At 38.6% G+C, this 20,970-nt stretch overlaps 2 protein-coding genes across 2 annotated transcripts in view; one reads left to right on the top strand and one right to left on the bottom strand.

Moving 5' to 3' along the window:
* LOC140934452 (uncharacterized) overlaps positions 1–11,877 on the bottom strand; it is a 19,224-nt gene extending 7,347 nt beyond the window's left edge. The window contains exons 1-5 of the mRNA XM_073384075.1: positions 11,004–11,877; positions 10,091–10,769; positions 8,258–8,407; positions 1,721–2,451; positions 905–1,053 (exon numbers count right to left, since the gene is read on the bottom strand). Of these exons, the coding sequence (XP_073240176.1) occupies positions 905–1,053; positions 1,721–2,451; positions 8,258–8,407; positions 10,091–10,769; positions 11,004–11,799 (2,505 nt within the window). The 5' untranslated portion in view covers positions 11,800–11,877. The remainder of the gene's footprint in view (positions 1–904; positions 1,054–1,720; positions 2,452–8,257; positions 8,408–10,090; positions 10,770–11,003) is intronic.
* On the top strand, positions 11,838–20,970 carry LOC140933089 (succinate--CoA ligase [ADP/GDP-forming] subunit alpha, mitochondrial-like). The gene is made up of 11 exons (XM_073382606.1): positions 11,838–11,978; positions 13,021–13,130; positions 14,614–14,730; positions 15,867–16,079; positions 16,898–16,955; positions 17,708–17,791; positions 17,893–17,970; positions 18,256–18,396; positions 19,286–19,335; positions 20,336–20,407; positions 20,486–20,970. The coding sequence occupies exons 1-11, from the start codon at positions 11,948–11,950 to the stop codon at positions 20,519–20,521; spliced, it is 990 nt and encodes a 329-aa protein (XP_073238707.1). The 5' UTR covers positions 11,838–11,947; the 3' UTR covers positions 20,522–20,970.

Genomic DNA, 20,970 nt, shown 5'->3' with positions numbered 1-20,970 from the left:
TAACCCGAAAAAAAATTTCGGGACTTCAACAGGATTCGAACCCATGGCCTCTGCGTTATTGCTGCGGTGAGCTACCAATTGAGCTATGAAGACCTATACATTGATAGCAGGCCAATTTGTTGTGTTCATCTTTGCCCGTGAAAGGAATGAAACATAGAATGATGATGTGAACTGCGGAAATACAAACTTAAATGAAGATACGATCGTCGCAGTGGTTATTCCAATTTAAGCACACCGATACATCAGTGTAAAGTGTATAACACTTGATTACCAACCACTGTTTTAATGAGCGGAAGACATTTAACCCCGAATATTAACTTTACGTTTTCGTGGATAATGTTGTGGTGTTACTGCTATTTTTAAACGATTTAGCTAAAATAAAATCACAATTCGTTGAAAGGCCCCCCCTCGATTCATCCTTGAAGACCAAAGGGCAGTCAGTCTGGTCGGGAAAAACGGTGGCGAAAGTGTTCAACAACGGACGAGAGAGTCGCCGCCATTATTCCCGACCCGACTGACCGCCCCTGGGTCTCCAAGGATGCCCTCAAGAACGCGCCCAGAAGCTTATTCGAGCAAATACGGTACTTTTGGCTTGAAACTTTCTGGATTTTTATCAACTTTCTAAAAATAATGAGATGCACAGTCAACCAGCTTAAGCGTTCAATTTGTCTTGCATGCACATCGTTTTGGTTTCGTTCACTATGCAAAACTTTGCAGTTCCGTTAAGTTTTACTTTACGGCTTAACTAAAGATTACCATTCTCCAATCCACGTCACTTTTCAAGCACTTCTTGTGTTACAAGTAAAGGTTTGTTCAGTAATCAACGGAATTTTATCTTTGGTATTCATTTCTTAATAGTAGATGCTGACCACTAAGGGCTTAAAAAAGACTTAACAGGAAATACCTCTTGGTTATCCTCTATTGGCAGAGATGCTGGGAATGGTGCCTGGCTGTCCATGTCACTTTGCGACTGGGTAAGATGAAGGGAGAATACTATTTCCTGTGACTCGTCAGCAATGACATCATCTTGTTTTGGCCCGTCAACTGGGTGATCTGTAATTTAACGCATTTTACCTTACATTATGAGTCTTTCTTCTCTTTACATCTATGGTACATTTTCGGTTCTATGGCCATGTATTTCACTCCAAATTGAATTAAGGTGTACCTAGCTATATAAAGGTTTTTTACCATTAACAAAAATTTTCCGAAAAATCTGAAAAGTGAATAGAACACGACTTTTTAGGTCATTTCAGTCGTACATGGTGATTTAAAAGGTAAACAACCAAAAAAGCCCATATTATACCGCTCAATATATTCTTGCGGGCGACAAGAGGAGCCCACAATCCTAATCGCCAAGTTTTTATTACGCATGCGTCGCACATATGTAGCTAGCATTTGTCTCACTCTGGACTTCCACTAAGAATGAATGGAATGCACAGAACACAATTTGATCACGCACGTTTGGACCTTCTATCACTCGTAATCTGATCACGCGTGTTTTGACCATCTGTCGATGCAGATTCGCATCGTATAATAATAAAGCAACTTATCATAAGTCATTAGTCATTGTTTTTTTTTCAGGCACCCCTTCATTTAATAGCCTTTGTTCCCCGGTCAAACACTGCAGCTTTACCTTAATATATTTTCGAGACTATTAATGACATAATTTTATTAAATTCCCTTTCTGTAGAAATTAAATCAGTATTACAAGTAATCCTACCTGAAACACCATGCTGGGGTCCCGCACTTTCTTGAGTTATGCTGGGGCGGAACATGTCGTCACTCATGTCAGGCTGTGTGGGACCTGGGGCCACAAGTGGGCCTTTTTCAGACGCCTTTCTGGTTACATTAAGCTCATTAGAGGGGTCTATAACCAACGATGATGGAGATACTGATTGGTCTTCCCGTGTAGTCTCCTTTGGGCATACTGCCTTCGATATAAGGGGAGGATCTTCTTCACTTTCTAAGAAGCTCATGTCTACATTTTGCACATGTTGCTCTTTCTTGCTGGTAGAGATATTGTCAGTAGCTTCCATTCTTTGGCCATGAAAGCTGGAACTTGAAGAGCCTACAGCACTGATCAATGACTGCCATTGCTGTATTTCAACTGGCTGTGAGCCATCCTCAATAGTATTTTTAGATGAAGGCTTTTCTAAGGAGCTTGAATTTGAAGAGGATGATGTTGATGATGAAGACTTTTTACCCTTTGAAGCAACATCTTCCTGAGGAACATTCTGTACTAGTTGCCAGCGAGGTAATGTTACTTCATCATCAACTGACATTTCTTGCTGTATATTAACAGGATGGGATGTTGTCTTTTCTGCTTGCTTTTCTTGAGATAAATCAAATAACTCCACCAGTTCTGCAGCTGCTCTTCCCATCTCTGATTGTCCTTCCTTCTCTTCATGATCACCTATTGTTCTCTTAGGTCTTTCACTCTTTTCCTCCTTGCTATAGTACACATATTATTACAATCAATTGTGGAAAAAGAAATGAAAAATGTGTCATAGACGAATACCAGCTGTATATTAAGCAGAAACATTATTCTCATGCATTTTTAACATGGGCAATACAAGAAAAGAAAATAGTCAGGGACAGGATTCAAGAATAGCCCTTTAGATAAGACATATCCTACAAAACTCTTCACGTTTTTTAGAAACTCAATATTGTCAAGTTATTGCCCTTCCCAATGCTGATTCAAGTACAGTGTATTAATCAATAGCAAATAAAGCAAGTCTAAACAAACACACAGGGAAAAGTTAGATATAAGTGGGTTGAGAAGGCTTGACATCAAAAATCCTCAACGTTAGTCTAGTATTAAACAAAATTTATTTTAATGACTATTGTAGGTATCAGGGTTGCAAATAATTTTTTTCCTCTTGAAAGGACATATGTCCTACTAAGACACCATCTTGGTCGGAAAAAAAATTGGTCGTACATCACCAAACGAAAGGTTGAACTTTATATTCTTAAAATTACCGAGCTCTAGTATTACATCCTCGAGATCGGACCAATCGCTTGTTTCTATTACTTATTATGATTAATAGTAAAATATACCATTTCACTTTCACTTAAGTGGAGAGGTTTGATAAAAAACTATCAACACAGCAATCAGTTCCTTTGAAGTGAACGACATATTTACCCAGCAAGTCGATGTTGTTTTGTGACTTTGAGATCGTCGTAACAAAAAGTAAGCTTTTCTCAAGGTAGATTTTTATTCTTCCTCACCGTAAAATGATTTACGATAAAAAGTTTCCTCGGACATAATGTCCAAACACAGGTAAGATTCGTCGGACACTAGCAAATTTTGGTCGACCATTGTCCGATGACCAACTGTTATTTGCAACCCTGAGGAATTGCTTCTTAAAGGGACAGGTTCACGATTCAGAGCAAGCTCATTAATTAAATTACTTTTTTCCAATTTATTATTAATTCTACCTGTTAATAATCCCACTCACAAAGTCATGTATCTCAGCTATCTCAGAGTGTATTCCAAAGTACTTCAGAGTAACCAGAAGTGGGATGGAGGAGTACTAAAATCGCAGAAAAATTAGTGGATTATGCCAACACTACCAACGTTGAATTTATTGTTGACCCGAAGGTTTTACTCCATGGTTGATTAATTTACAGGTATTTGCACCTAACTTGATCAAGTGACTGCCAAGGGAGTGAGCAGATTGGTTCTTGGACAACATTATGACATGATCATATTGGTTTCATAGACGATACAACATGTCCCGGAAGAAAAATAGCATTTTGATTAACGAGCATGCGCTAAACCGTGAACCTGTCCCTTTAACAATAGCTTATTGTCCAATGTCATTAAACAACAATTCAGATCTGTCTCAAATTACACTGTAAGAAGGCTTCTTGAATCCAACACCAATTCCTTTCATAAAATGTACAGTAAAAGACAATGTGGACTTGCTCCAACGTGAAACCACTCGAAAATAAATGCACTTTATTTGAATGTCGAAGTATTTAGCACGAAAGTACTACTGTCAACGAAGCAGAGCAGCCCTTAAATTTCACAAGACGTCTATACATTAATTAAAAAGGACCTTCAGCGATCTGGGCCCAGTTGCTCGAAGCATGGTTAGCGTTAACCAGCGTTTAATACCTTGACAACGTATTGGTTGTGATACTGCTTAACCAATAGTTAAAGCTAACCACAGGGAGCCCACACAATCTGTTTGTGTAGCCGATTGTTATTTTATAGTAAATGTACTGGATTTACCGTTTGCTTCACCTATAGCGATATTTCGCTAACTATGTATATAAATCAATGATAAATAAACGTTGAATTACCTTTCCTGTGGTGTATAGTCGTCCTTTTGCCTCAAAAGCGGTTTTTTGAGCGATTTTGAATGAATTTGAGTTCGCCGTTGACTGTTCCATATAATAGAAGGACACGTATGAATCTTGCTACGCATTCCAGTCGCTCGAATACTGTGGGATTTTGATTTTCTTCGAGGGCTTGCTCCGGGCTGTTTGGATGGATTTTCGATTGGAAGGTACGAGAAGAATCGTGAATCTTTTGACCTTTATGCTGCGAAGTTTGAAAGCGCAGCGATGCGATTTTGGGGGGAAAAACCGCTCCGGCGCTGGAACCCTTTCAAAACAAGGATTCCTCCCTTGTCCTGGTAGTTTCGAAAACGAAGCACTCGAAAACGAAGACCGAAGCACGAAGCACCCAAAGTTCGAAAACGAAGCACCCAAAGTTCGAAAACGAAGCACCCAAAGTTCGAAAACGAAGCACCCAAAGTTCGAAAACGAAGCACCCAAAACTCGAAAACGAAGCACCCAAAACTCGAAAACGAAGCACCCAAAACTCGAAACCACTGTAGGCTGTACGTCTTGCATGACGCAATCCGAATCAGGTGGAGGCAGCGGATGCGTCCGCACCTCCAAAGGTCCACAAAATCCATCCCAAGGTTTTATAAGAGCCTGCCAACTTTTTAACTGAACGTTTCTAGATGGGATATAATGTATTAATTTTATTATTGGTCTCGCTATACTTGATACATCTTACCTTAATATGCGTTTTTTCGGTACGCATGCATGTTTATGTAGACTTCAAAACTGTCCGTCAGCAGATTTTGGCTTATTCAAGTACGCGTGAGCAGTAACACAAAAGGTCTGAAACGAGGCTGAAAACGGACTGTGAGGCTCGCGCGTATTACTCTTACGCCACGCTTTACCGACTTCTTTACTGATTTTGAGAAGAAAAAAAACCGACTGTTTTGCAGTCTACCATATTGGATATTTATGACACTGCGTGATCAGATCAGATCAGATCCAGGCAGAATTTGTTGGGTGCTTGAGTAGATTTGAACTGCATTGGATTCGTTATCGAATACTCGTTATCGCGCTTGATTTCTGCTGTATTTACATTGGTCTCGTGTTTATAAAGGACAGACCGGTGTCGAGTTTTGGGTGCTTCGTTTTCGAACTTGGGTGCTTCGTTTTCGAGTTTTGGGTGCTTAGTTTTCGAGTTTTGGGTGCTTCGTTTTCGAACTTGGGTGCTTCGTTTTCGAACTTTGGGTGCTTCGTTTTCGAGTTTTGGGTGCTTCGTGCTTCGGTCTTCGTTTTCGAGTGCTTCGTTTTCGAAACTACCCCCTTGTCCTTCTATTATATGGAACAGTCAACGGCGAACTCAAATTCATTCAAAATCGCTCAAAAAACCGCTTTTGAGGCAAAAGGACGACTATACACCACAGGAAAGGTAATTCAACGTTTATTTATCATTGATTTATATACATAGTTAGCGAAATATCGCTATAGGTGAAGCAAACGGTAAATCCAGTACATTTACTATAAAATAACAATCGGCTACACAAACAGATTGTGTGGGCTCCCTGTGGATTGATCTCATTATCTCTTCCAACACCTCAAAGATAGCTCACGATGGAGTTTACAGTTTAGGCATTTCAGTTCACAATTTAATTTATGCAGTCGTCGATCTTAAAAGAAAACGCCAGAAGCCAACATTGAAGACTGTTTACGACTACAAAAAGCCGATCTTGACTCTGTGAGAACAGACTTTGTCGATGCCCCATGGAGTATTAGTAATATCTTCGACGAATTAGATGACGCTACAAGAATATTGTAAAATCCCATTTTCACTCCCGAGTTCGGTAAAGATAAGAAGTGGAAGCTTGCCCTGCGTGAACTCTTCCATTCGCAAAGAACTAAACAAACGCTATAATTTACTTATTAAAGTACAAAGAACACCGAAAGGCTCCGAAGCATGGCTAGATTATAAAAAGGTGAGAAACCATTGTACCAAACTTCTCAGATCAGCTGAATCAAAATATTGGCTTACTAAATTTAATGACGCAAATTCTAGCAAAGATTTTTGGAGAACAGTTAGATCTTTTGAAGAAAGGGACGTATCCTCCAAAATTGGTCCAGTAAAAGATAAAGACAGAGTTATATATACAGATGATACATCAAAGGCTAACACTCTAAACTCTTTCTATGTCAATACTGGAAAAACTCTCGCGCAACTATCACATCAAGCAGCATCTAGCCCTGCAAATCAGATTGTTCAAAATAACCAAGACAAGCCTACTGTTTCTTCGATAGCTCTTGACAAAGACATTTTGAAGTGATCCTTTTTAAAAACGTTTAAAAATTGGCAACCCGATTGGCCCTGATAATATATCCAGCGTTCGCCTTATAGGGGATGTATTTCTTGATGCGTGGTTTCTATGTATCTCGCCCAGAGAAGTATTATGTAAATTTCCAAATCAGTGGAAAAAAGCACCAGTCAAATGCATTCACAAACTTAAGAAGGGAGCACCTTGACTGTTAATGAAGCTTTACTCAATATCCAGAAGGCAATCACCGACTTGAGCTTCTGGGCCAAGTCTAATTCTATGATTATTCATCCCACAAGACTGAACTTATGTTGCTGTCTAAATCATCATTCATCGGTCCCCCTTTAGGTCCCAACAAACTTAACTTTGTCACGAAAGCAACCTGTTTAGGTGTCCAACTTGACAACACTTGCTTTCTTGGTCACCCTATATAAAGTCATTGTGTAAATGTTTTTCTGCAAGATTAAAGAAACTAAACCGTTTAATGAATTATTTTTAATGAATTTTATGAATTCCGTTATAACCTGAACATAATTTTGACCTGTAACATACATGTATACACCATAATACATTAACTGACATTTTCTGGCCATACAAATAGGTTTTTGGCTTACCCAAAAAGCCACTGAATTCCATTATCATGGACTGTTTTAGGTAAAAATGATGTCAACCAAGCAGTGAATAAAAGGAAAAAAAAGAACATGCTGTGCTAAACGAATCTTTGGGAAAAAAGAACAATAACCTGTCTACAGGAAGACGTCATTGGTCTCTTTTCCCTCCTCTACCTTGTCTCACACTTCTGCTAACACATTTAGAATTGACTGAACCATAACACCACAAGTGTGTTGAATACTCATCATTTTAATTTTAGGAAAGATTTTTATTGTACAACATAACTATTTACCCCAAATTATTACTAACATATGTACCTTAACCCATTCACCCCTAAGCTGCCCGTAACCACCCGTGCAGATCCACGTATTTTCTACTGCTTGTGACGTCATCAGTTTTATTGGTTAAGTACAACTTTGTCTGGTAAGTTGTGCAGAGTGAAGAGATCTTTCAAACCATGCCACATTGAGCAAAATTCAGTCAAGGACACCGGAGAAAAAGGCAAAAAACGGTGTAACACTGACCTGAAAATTTGCATGAAAATCTTTTTCCACTACCCACCTAACTTTCCTTTCATCTATAATCCTACAATCCTAAAAGCTTTCCTAAAAACTTTTCCCACCAAAGTGAAGCCTACTAAATGCCCAGCAAGGGAAAAACACGACATGAAAAGCAAAAAAAGAGGGGAGGAGAGAAAGTGAAAAGTAAAAGTCAAGACTGATGGGTTACTTTTAAACCCCAAAACTATCCAGACATTTTGCTTTCAGTGCACGCCCGAACTTTGCAAACTAATATTTTGCATCTGGATCAGAAGGCCACAAAGTGTAGGACCTGTAAACGACTTTGTGGTAAGTTTTATCTCTTTATAGCACAACAGTGACCAGAAAACCGCTTGACTAACTTCAAAATGCATTTTTTGGCAAAATCTCCAGGGGTGAATGGGTTAATGACAAATCTCTTCATAGGAAGGGGGTGCTTTATAAACTTTCCCTTGTCTGCTCACCAACTGTTACACATAACTTTGCACTGGACAGATTTCTTACCCGCTAGATTTCTTGTCACCAGCTGCTCTCGGTGAGGATGGAATTACATGTGGTGCTGAAACTGAACTTTGTTCTTCCGATGAAACAGAAAGCTTTCCTGATGAGGAAGATGATGTCTCTTTTGCAGTTACCTCATGACTATGTTTGGTTCTAAGCAAGGGATAAGAAAAATCCAAATTTAAGACCAGCTTCCTGTATCTTGTTTGCTAGGTTTTTTCTCTTTTTTTCATTGTACAATATAAGAAATATTTTATGGCCTTATGGAAAAACTAAAAGAATTAGGTTTAAAGATTTATGTCCCCTTCCAATCAGTGATTAACATAAACAATGAAAGACTTAAGATAAAAATCAACAAGTACTGCATTGTTGTTGGAGACTCTTTCAGGTGAAGTTGTACGAATATTACACTTTACCTTTAAATGGCCTATGATATTGGATAGGTTATCAGATACAGCTGTACCTACAGAGGAGCCTCATGTGCAAGTGATGTATTGCATTCGGGTTACCTAAAACCCATGTCAAATTAAACCTTACTGAACTGGCTATCTTACTAAACCAACAATATTTTTAAAAACTTGCACTGTCATTTTTTCATCATCTTTTAATACGATTATCTGAATCATCTTTCTAAAGCTAAAACTCAAAGCGAGTTTTGTTTTTGACTAATTAAAACAAATCAAATTTTGATTTGTTTAAGTCTTTCAGAATTCAAAGTGTTAGAAAAGTTATTGGTTTTTTGCCATTTTCAATTGTTATAAGTTACAGAAAAATTTGGAAATAGGCCCAACAAAAGATGGATTATCAAACAAAAATGTTCAGCAATGAAAAGGTTTTGAGAATTCAGAAAAAAATCCTCCAGATATCTGCAGTTTACTGGTACAATGTAACTTGAAGGCACTACATCGCTTTCAGTTGAGACACCCCTGAAGGTACAGTGTATCCGGTAATCTTAAAACACAGTTGTGACTGGCAATAATTAACAATTATTCCTCTCGCCCTCATGGCCTCTGAGTCAATAGCCCATGAAGGCTGAAGGCCCAATGGGCTTTTGACTCAGAGGCCATGAGGGCAAGAGGAATAATTGATTTAGTAAAATCCAACTAGTTGGTCAAAAATATCGAGACAAAATAACTTTAACTAGCAAAATGCGATTCAGCCGCTGTTGTTTTGGTTTTCAATGCCGGTGCTTTTCGCTACTAGTGGGCTATAACATATAGCCTAGTAGTAGCTCGATCAATCAGAATGCAGCATTGATAATACATGTAGACCACTAGTCGGATTTTAAACAATTATTGGATGAGGTTTTTGTGATATCCGGAATAATCAAGGTCGAGGTAAGTGTTATTAGCCGAAGCGGAAGGCTGAGGCTGATAACACTAACCGAGACCTTGATCATTCCAGATATCACAAAAACCGAATCTAATAATTGTTTAATTAGACAAGCCATTCTTATTTTTTTATTATAGAAGCCATTCTTACTTCGCTGTCTGCGAACTTGACATTGCTGTCCGTGCACTTGACGTTGCTCTTGGAAATCATGCATTGCGCGCGCAAGCTACAGATTATTCACTAATCTGTAGGTACAGATTAGTGAATAATCTGTAGGTTGCGCTGTTTCCCAGAATTAACTGTAGGCTTTTAGCCAATGAGAAGACAGATGGTGACTACAATGTATAATAATACTAATAATGAGATAATGGATAGCCTCAGACTACATAGCACTTAAAAAATGCTTGGGAATGCAGTTATACTATTACCTAAAAGTTGATAATAATTGTTAAATTGTACATATGTGCAAAGAACAAGAAATTATTGTTCTAGCAGTTATTTTACCTTGTGCTTGCTGCTCCCTCTTCTGCAACTGCTGTTGGAGAGGAGGGAGTCAACATTGGTATTGAGCTACGTTCCTCTGGTGATGGTTCAACCTTTTCTGATGTTGATGATGATGTATTTTTTGTGCTTGTTTCCCCTGAAAACTGTAAGCTCTGAAATTCAATAGGAGTACCCTGAGAAGGTGGAGTCTGAAGGAATTCACGACCTTCTACAGGTGTTGAGGTTCGCTGGTTAGCTGTTAAGACTTGTTGATACAGTGACTTTTCGTGCGCATGCCCATGGCATCCCTTACTGCTGTGACCATCAGTGGGAGTTGAGTGGTGTTGAGGTGGCAAAATGTGGGAACCATTGGGTGACAGATCTGACTGTGCTTGGTCTTGCTCCTTGTTCACTTCGTGGGGAGCAAACATGTCTTCTTGCGACGAGCATACTTCAGGTTCATCAATCTCTTCCAATGACCAAATCCTGTACCCAGACGTTGTCGCACGCACTTTACCCTCTTTGCTTCCTGCACTGCTTGAACTTGTGTCACTTGTTGACTGGGTACGAAGCATGGAAAGGAGGGGGAGGTGTTTCCGCACTTCAGGGGATGGTCCCATGCTACCACCACTTGACAAGCTAGACAGATCGCCATGGTAACTGCTGCTACTGGCACTTGATCCTTGTCCAGACTTGTGACCTACAATTAACAGGGTAGAAGTAATCAGCTCTAACCATGATTTGCCCACTGGATAGTTCGGCAATAATATTATTAACTGAAATCTTGACTTGTCTTTGCTTAAATAAGTCTAACTTGCCCAGACAAATACAGATTTGTGCTCTTGTTTGTTTGCTATCTTTGTCTATACCAAATGGACATTTTACATGTACAATGCACCTTCATTCTCAGTGGAAACAAACTTATTTTTCTTACCATCACTTGAAGAGCTTGTAGACTTTTTCTCTGATAGTTTTTCTGATGGGGATTCCACTTTCTCTGTTGATCCTTCACTTAAACTTCCTGAGCCTGAAACTACATGCACATCGGCTGCATCATGAGCCCCCTCTCCAACTATGCCACTGGAAGCCTGGCTATGGTTACCTCCTTGTTGAACCACTTCACCAGGACTTAACAGATTGCTATCAGTTCCACTACCAGCAGGATGCTGCGCGTGTAACTCTGACACTGAGAACTTCTGCCCTTTCCACTGACTGCTTCCAGTAACAGCCTCAGGACGCACTAAACTTGGCATTTGATCACTGCTTGATGAGGATGATGGTTCATCAGCAGGGGGGGAATCATCTTCATGGTCATCGTCACCCTCCCCATCATCATCATCACCACCACCACCACCATCATCTCCACCATCACCTCCACCATACCCACCCCCTGCCCCTCCGGAATTACCTCCAGCACCACCATCAGTCCCACGTTCACGAGAACCGCCACCTCCCACTTGCTCCTGGCCGCAGTTTCTCTGTTCTCCTCTCGAATCGCCTGGTTCTCCTCCGCCGCTACCTGTAGGACGGCTTCTAACGACTGGATGTCGTCGTAAAGATTCGTTCGTCGAACAAATTGACGCTGACATCGCAAAAACTGGTAAACGCTTCAGTATCGATACATGTTGATCACTGTCGGATCGGCAAACTTGCTGCGATTCCTCAGCCTGTGAGTTGTCCACTAGAAAACAAGGAGGACTAACGTCAAGTTCTTCTGGACTGAATTCCATTTTAGGTGCATTCTTTCACCGATTAAACGCACCAAAACAAACACATTTCTTCGATCAAACGGAACCGCGCTAGGAGCGTGTATCCCGTGATCCTCTCCAACACAATATTCTAAGCTCCCTGAGGCTGGTGGGTAGCCCCCTTTCCAAGATGGCGTTTCGCATGGCTCTTCGACGGTTTGGTAAGCTAAACCACTCTATTATGTATAAGTATTCCAAACTAGATTTCAAACCATAAGGTAGATTTTGAGATTTTTGTAGTACTACATCGTTAAACCGTTTTGGGTGTGAAATCAAACGTCTATCACTATGCACGCTTTTCCTATTTTATTGGGCACTATGTCCTTGATATTCCCAAGAAGAATATGAGCTTAATTTAACCAAGTTTTACCGACAGATGTGTATTCTATCCTTTATGCCTAATAATGACTTGTTAGATCTCTTGTCTTAATTATGTTGCTGTGCAGTGCTTGTACTTATCTTATTCTAGGCTTTTGTTTGTGGCTCAGTCTATTCAATTCGGACATTGTGTCATACTGCAAATGCCTTACAGTAGGGCTATTCAGTACTTTCGGAAGCCCCAGGACGGGTCAGAAATTGTGTGCAAAAATTGGATCCAGGCCAGCATAACCCTTTTTCAATGTTCTTGAATCTGGCATGGTCAATTGAAAGAAACCAAACCAAAACTCAGTATTGAACCCAATTCTTCAATAATATGATCATTGTTGCTTATTGTAGAATAATCAAACATACTTGAACTGGATTTTGCCGGCAATTTTTTGCATGTTTCATAGCTTTTGCGATAATATGAATATTTTTATGGTTGTTCTAGTTTTGAACAGTTAATGCTCAACTAGGAAAAAACATTTCGAATTAGGGGCATGCGGTAACCCTTTCTTTTTTTTTGCAGTTTTCCATTGCCCTATATTTGGTTGTCAATTATGCCAGGTTTAAAAAACATCTTGATAGATCTGTATTTTGTAGGGAATTACCTTAACCTCATTTAAGTTGTGTGATTCTGCTTTCAAATCTCAGGTGACAAAATGTGGTACCCTGGAAACTCAGTCACTAACAGATACCTTTCAAAATGCCAGAGGAGTAGGGGTTTGGGAGAATGGGGATGTTGGGAATGGATAATGCCATTGTGTGACCATGTAACATTCCGCTTTTGTTTTCTAAAAGCTGTTGTATTATCATTCTCTTCTTAATCTCTCCCTTTGTAAGGTGTCAGCCTAGAGCAAATTGGAATTCGCCATAACTACAATGATACAAGGAACAATCTTTTGATTGGTAAACACACCAAACTTATATGTCAAGGTTTCACAGGCAAACAGGTGAGGACCTTTATAATAGAAATTTCTCACTGAGATAAAAATATAGCGTTAAACAGGGATAAAAGTCAAGTTCTCAATACATGTAGCTATATTTGTTCAAAAAATTATTACTATGCAATAACAATGGAAAATAGATATTCGCAGACTCAAAGGTTATGAACTCTTACAGACCAATGAATATAAGGTGACTATTAGGTCCTGTTTACATGGAGGTGGGGGATGCCAGGTAGGTGAGGTAACCTGCTTAGGTGGGGTAACCTACCTGTCCATATAATCTGTCATTTTAATTTGATCATGTTTACATGATAGGTTGGGTGACCCTCCACATGTTACCTCACCTATCTGGAGTCTCCCGCCTCCATGTAAATGGGCCCTTAGATTATGAGGGGAAGAAATGGCAAAACCAAATGTCTAGTCACATTTAGCTTTTTTTCTTTACTTCTCTCTTTCTCTTGTGATGCTAATATCATGTTTATTTCTTGCAATCAACATAATATTTTTTATAGTTCTAAGCCACTTTTTTATTGGCCTTATTGTGATGAAATCTCACTTTTTCCCTCAGTGTACAGTTAGTATTGTATCTTAAGGTATTAGATCTGCTATAAACCCTTCCATTTGAAAAATTTATTTCTCAAATAATTCAGAATTTTGCAAAATAAAAATTGCACAGGCCTATCAAGCAAGAGCTGAGCTTTCAGAAAATTGATATGCTAGGTGTCAATTTTCACACCTAAGGTGTTATTTCCAATTTATATCGCAGGCTCAAAAATTCAATAATTCTGTATGTCTGGCTTTCTCTCGATAGCCAGGAATAATTTTTTTGACTTATACTTAGTTTGTTCATTTACCTTTAAATTCCTGGCAGTAGCCAGTAAATTTTTCCTAAGATATAGAGGAGGAATTTTTTGTAATGCCCTGTAACTTCAGGCCGCGGCAAAAATTCCAAAATATTCCGGGAATTGCCGGGAATTTAATCCAGTTTTCCTTTACATTATGTGAATAAACCTGGCAAGTTTCAGCATTGTATTATAAATCCTCATCTTTTTACATCGATTTGTTTTCAGTGCGGTCGAACACAGCCACAAAATTGCCCTTAATTCGCCCTTGATTTTCGTCGCACTGTGCTCTTTCTTCATCGCCATCTTGTATTCTTATGAGTAAACCGCTGTTCTTAATGTTTGTTGTGACACTGACCCGATTGTATCCCGTGTTCATTTGTGAAAATTGCAACATTTCTGGCAACAACAGAAAGTATCGCATGGGATTGCAGCCCTGTGATTATAAATAATTTATTTCCAAAAAAGCACTCTTAGATACCAACTTTGGCCTTTGTTTTCTCGGCTTACATTTAACAAAAATTCTTCATTTTTGGAATTTGAGTTCAGGTTAAGAGTACATTTCAAATAAGCAGTTTTATAATCATGATCATTTTTTTACTTTATAGCAGTTCTAATACCTTAATCGTTGCATTCTCTTTAACCAGGGCACATTTCATAGTGAGCAATCAATTGCTTATGGAACTCAGATGGTTGGAGGTGTTTCACCAGGGAAGGGTGGCCAAACACACTTGGGACTTCCAGTCTTCAATACAGTGAAAGAGGTACATGTAAAGTGTATGTCATGTAACATTTGAATTGTGTATGAATGAGGGGCTGTGCTTAGATCTTCTTTCAAATGTTATTCTTTTAAGTAGTAAAAATTTTGATTAATATGGATACCATAAGTGAGTAGAGAGTCCAAGCATTTTGAGCACTTTATCACTTGCCTTTTTTATTGGTTGCATGAAACTACATGTACTTTTTCCGAAAGAACATTCTAGATGGTGGTGTTTACAGTTATTTAGGCTGCAATGTTTTCTTAACCCATTCGCTCCTGGAGATTTTGCCGAAAAATGCGTTTTGAAGTTACTCGAGTGGTTTTCTGGTCACTGTCGTGCTATAAAGAGCTAAAACTTACCACAAAACCGGTTTACAGGTCGTACACTTGATGGCCTTCTGATCCAGATGCAAAATATCAGCTTGCGAAGTTCGGGCATGCGCAGAAAGCAAAATTTCGACATAGTTTTTGGGTTCAAAAGTGACACAGCAGTCTTGACTTTTACTTTTCGCTTTCTCTCCTCCCCTCTTTTTTCACTTTTCTTGCCTCATTTTTTTTTCTCTTGCTGGGCATTTAGTAGGCTTCATTTTGGTGGGAATAGTTGTTAGGAAAGCTTTTAGGATCTTAGGATTAGGTGAAAGGAAAGGTAGGTGGGCAACGGAACAAGATTTTCATGGAGATTTTCAGGTCAATGTTACATGGTTTTTTGCCTCTTTCTCCGGTGTCCTGGACTAAATTGTGCTCATTCTGGTATGGTTTGAAAGATTTCTTCACTCTTCACAAGTTAGCAGACAAAGTTGTCCTTGATCGTTAAAACTGATGACGTCACAAAGGGTAGAAAGGACGTGGATCCGCACGGGCGGTTACGGGCGGTTCAGGGGCGAATGGGTTAAAGCATTTTTGCCATTATTGAATCATTTAAAGTAGAATTAATCAATTTCCAATGGAATGAGCCTTAAACTATCAAATCCCTACCATTGTTGAGAGAATGATAATTATCATAATTTTTATATCCTGAGAATAAGACAATCTTCCTTGTTTATCAACAGATTTTTAATACTTTTAAAGTCAGACTTGGACATACGTGTACTACAACCTTACTGTAAAATGGAATCATAAAGTGATCTGTTTGTTTCCCAGGCAAAAGATGAGACTGGCGCTGATGCCACAGTGATTTATGTCCCACCACCTTTTGCTGCTGCTGCAGTATTAGAAGCTATTGAAGCAGAAGTGGGTTTAATTGTTTGTATTACCGAGGGAATCCCCCAACAAGATATGGTTAAAGTCAAGCACACCTTGGAACGCCAAGATAAAAGTAGAATGATTGGGCCTAACTGTCCTGGGATAATCAAGGTTAGTGATACATGTGTACATCTACTTCATGTTTGTAGTATAAGTTTTACAGGGCCAGGTGAAGTCCTAGACAATATGCATCTTATGTAAGATGCAAATTTCCCTTTAAAATAGCACATATTTTTGTCTGAAAAAAATGTGGATTTGGTAAGACGTGTCTTAATACTAGTTCTAGATACATGTAAGATACATCTTAGCTTAGAAAAATACCTCATGAGTCATACAGACCTTTGCATCTTATACATGTAAAGGATGCAGATGCAATCATTATTTTAACATGCATCATGTTGGAATGCTGTCACTACTGGCAACATTTGCACAAAACGATTCTGTGCCCAATAATAAGATGTCATCAAGATACAATGCATTAATTGTTTTATACAAGCTCATTGTATCATATAAATGGCTTCCCCCCATAATATGGTTCAGTTGGCATATTACCAAGGCATAATATTGTCTTATGTACATGTTACGAGTCAAAATTATATTCTAGTTTAAATTTTTTAACCTTGGTTGATTCTCAATTTCCTTTGTCTCCTAGCCCTAATTCATGAATAGCTACATGTAGGGCTAGCAGACAAAGGAACTTTTATTGAGAATCAACCTTAAATTTAATTTTGACCTGTAATATGCATGTACATGTAGGACTTGATGTTTTTCCTTGTTTGTTGACCCTATTGTCATCTTCCCAGCATGTATCTTTAGGTAGATGGTTTCCAGTCAATGCAATATTAGAAAATAAAGCATGATGGTTTCAGTTCAATTTTGACTTAAGTTTTGAAATTTTTCAATGTGTTTATAATTTTTTTATCTTTCAGCCAGGAGAATGTAAAATTGGTATCATGCCAGGGCATATACACAAACCAGGAAAAATAGGTGTGTTATTTTATGATTCTAATTTCTATGCTTAGTCTGTTCTAGACATTTCAAGGCTAACTCTAACATTTGAAGTTGCGAGGTACAGCTGCATATGTAATTATTAAACGGGGCATTGAACAGCTAAAAGGTCATTTGGTTCTATTTTCCTTAATTGTTTCCCATTAAAAATAGCTGGGGTTCATACTGTATCCCCAGCTCCCAGCCCATAGTGATCAAGAGCCCTGCATTTACAATACTGGGCCAGTACATGTACAAGTATGTCAATAACATTTCTAATAAATTGTTTAAATTTTAAGTAATTTCATTGTACATCATTGTACATGTGGATGAGTACACAGTTCCCAAGCAGTCCTTTAATCTGCAATTGACTCTTCCCCACCAATGAGTGCCTTAACATTTAAAATCCTAAATAGAGAAAGCGTTTTGCTAAAGTATCATGGAAAAGGCTTTATTTGATTAGGGCTACCAAAAGATTTTGTTGGCAGACTCAACCATTGAAACAAATTTAAATGTGTCAATAAAGACCCTGGGGGTTTATTTCAGTTTGGGGAGCACATCATAGGCTTGTGCATTTGTATGTGTGTTTGGGTGGGGGTCAGGGAGTGGCAACCAATCCACCCTACAGAAGTTGTTTATCTGTAAGTTAAATGAACCGCCTAGGTCTTTTGTTAAAATTTGTGTATGTAAGGAAACCATCCTTGCTTTACACTGTAGGTGACAACAGTACATGGGTTTCTGTCTTACTGCAGGTATTGTTTCAAGATCAGGAACCCTAACTTATGAAGCTGTACATCAAACTACAATGTGTGGCCTTGGTCAATCCCTTTGTGTAGGTAGGAAGGCGAAATGTTTTGCATTGAAAATCCTGTGGGACTGCTGTACTATTTCATTTCAGTAATTGAGAGTGAGTAATCCATTGCCCTTCTTATTTCAGGTATTGGTGGAGATCCTTTCAATGGAACAAACTTCATTGACTGTTTAGATGTGTTTTTAAAAGACCCTGAGACTGAAGGTAAAATAAGAATTCTTAAGAATCCAGGCCATAAAAACGATAGAAAAACTATTCTATTACTTTATTAAAAGAAATGATAATTAAAAAATGTCAGTTATCTTTTTGGCATTGGATACAGCTTTCAAAATAATCATGACGTAGAAGTCAAGTGAGTCATAAAAAACAAAGGTTAATTTTATGCCCTTCAAATGGAATACACTCCTCTCTTCAAAGATGTCAGTGTATTTGCACAGAAGAGCTCATGTCATTGCCATCTATTTGATTGAGTTACGTGGTATTTATCAGGTATTGTTCTGATTGGAGAGATTGGAGGAGGTGCTGAGGAAAGAGCAGCTGAGTTTCTTCAAGATAACAATCAGGGTGAGAATGCCAAGCCTGTAGTGTCATTTATTGCTGGAGTAACAGCACCGCCTGGAAGGAGAATGGGTAAGGATTTACACTCTTGACTTACAAGTAAAAGTATTGTTAACACCAACTAGCACAACATTATTTTTAGGGTTGACATATCACCTACAGTTGTAAGTCCAGAAGTGCATATAACCTTGGACCATTTATGTCACAGCCAGTTATTTGTGATTTCCATGTGATTTTATTTTGACTGAAATGCTTGCATTAGATTAAGTTTAGGGCCTTGAGACACTTGGTGATCACGATAATAAAGAGCATGAATAATAGTGTTCATTTGTAGACACAACTGATTGAATGAAACTCCAAATTCATGACTTAAGACTCGTTGACAACATTATGTAGAGTAACCAAGATGCTGAGATTATATTGTGCAGGGTATTGACAATTGAGTAAAATTGAGTGTGCATGCACATACCTTATAACTATACTCTTCCACAGTTCTTATACGGGGTGTTTTCAACCCGCTATATGTAATAATTATGTCTGGGCAAGCACAACAGCAGTTGACATTCATGTGTTAGCAATTTGGTTCCAAATTTGATCTGTCAAGAAAAATAGTTATTATAACGCAAGGAGTTGCCAACCAGTCGGAGAGCGTCACAAAGTATGAGATGATTTATTTTATACTTTCGACACTTTGAAACCTTACTTTAAATGATTACACCGTTAGTATTAAACAGCTTTAAACTTACGAGGTTAGACATTAAAATCTCCTAAATGGGCAGTTCTTTTAGAAAGTACATATAATTGTTGCTCCGCCAACTGACTGTTTATCAGTAGGACGCTTGAAATGCACGCATTTCCACAATAACTGGTTTTAATTATCTTCTTGGTTTAAAACAAACTTTGAATCAAAGTCCGTCGGAGGTGCGTGTTTGAGTGATACCTTGTGTGTTCTTTCTCTCAGGTCATGCTGGAGCAATCATCGCTGCAGGACGAGGAACTGCTGAACACAAAGTATGACATTGTGTACTTTTATCTACTGTACTAGAATACACTGTGCTTTTCCCTTCTGTGTAGATGAACTTACAAGTGCTTTTGTCTACTGTTAACTTGATAGAGAGGAGAAGTGTGACGTCAGATTACCATGGTAGCCGGTTTCTGGATCCCAACAATTTTTTTGACAGAGACAGCCATCGGTATTGTGGAGCGATGGAAGAAAAGCTTTGGGTGACCGTTTTGTTCCCGAGTGCAATCGTGCAATAGGCCACTTGCACTAAGAGGTCACGTGACCAATGCTTCCTTTAAACAATGAGTTGGAATCTTGCTGATGCCAAAAATTGACAGAGGACATAAAAATTATCTTACACCCGAAATTTGAGAGGAAACGCATTTAAGGGAGATATTTTATGGCACTTTGATTTTTCAACAAAGTAGTATCATTTGTATTGGCCGTCATGTTGGAGGGTATACTCTTGCCCTCCAACATGGCGACCAAAACTTCTTTTTGCTTAGATCTTGTTAAACGGTTGATAGTTACGCTCAGATGTGCTGTAAACGTTCCCACGTTCACGTTCCTTGAAGTTTAAGAGCAAAATTTGTGTTCAGAAAGAGTTAATTCACAATTTCAAAAATCACATTTTGGTCACGTGACCAACTACGAACTTAATCATTTTAAGAAAATGGTGCAGGTTTGAAAAACAAAATCACTATTATTTTGTTCAAGACATGACCCACTAATCGTTTTTTGAAGAAAAAAAAACATATAACTTTCACTTTCATAAAAACGATGTCACATGATCTCTTAGTGCAATTGGCCTATTTTTTCGATTTTTTCGTTTTCTCTGCGATATTTGCAGGACCACGGTTTGTTGAAATCCGGAGATTTTGCTACTATGGCAACGTGACGAAACCCTTTCTCCTCTTTATTGTCTTCCGTCGGGTTTTCTGTTTCCTGAGGTGGCTAATTAATTTTCTAGGTAGCAGTTTTGTAAGATAATGTGGTCGTTGTTTTCAGATTCAAGCTTTAAAGGATGCGGGTGTGACGGTAACAATGTCTCCTGCTCAGATGGGATCATCTATGAAAAAGGTAGTAAATTTAATGTAGAGTCGACTGAATTCCAGGTTGGGGGTGTTTTGTTAACACTTGCTATTATTTCTTTTCCAGGTTTACGAAGAACGGTACTTCGGCCAGGAAAAATAACTATTGAAATTACCTTTTCTCTATTCTTCTTAAGCCAGGAGCTTTTTAAAACTGATCGCATTTTATGTTCGGATTCCTTTGGGTGGAACGCGACGTGAAATTTACTGTGGTGTCACATTAGAAGTCGCGTGACAGCGTTTTAGACTGCGGCGTGCTCGGGTCAAAATTGGATTTATTTAATCACGTTTAACAGATAAGGCTCAGATCATCTGATCGATAATAGATCAATAGCTGATCGAGTAAGGACAGAAATGAAGATTGCATTTACTGTGATCTTAAATTTCAAGAACGGTGCGATTCACTTGCTACGTTGTCTTCAACCAGGAGAGATACTTTCATCTATTGTACATGTACAGTGGTAGTGGAATCAGTATTTTGCAATCGTGCTATTTCTTTAAAGCACAGACTTATTATCTGACAAATAAAAGTGATTATTGTGAGAAAATGTT

The sequence above is a fragment of the Porites lutea genome, chromosome 4 (assembly GCF_958299795.1).
Source record: "Porites lutea chromosome 4, jaPorLute2.1, whole genome shotgun sequence".
NCBI classification, from domain to species: domain Eukaryota; kingdom Metazoa; phylum Cnidaria; class Anthozoa; order Scleractinia; family Poritidae; genus Porites; species Porites lutea.
Note: the sequence above shows the minus strand (reverse complement) of the source record. Positions and strands in the feature narration are given on the sequence as shown.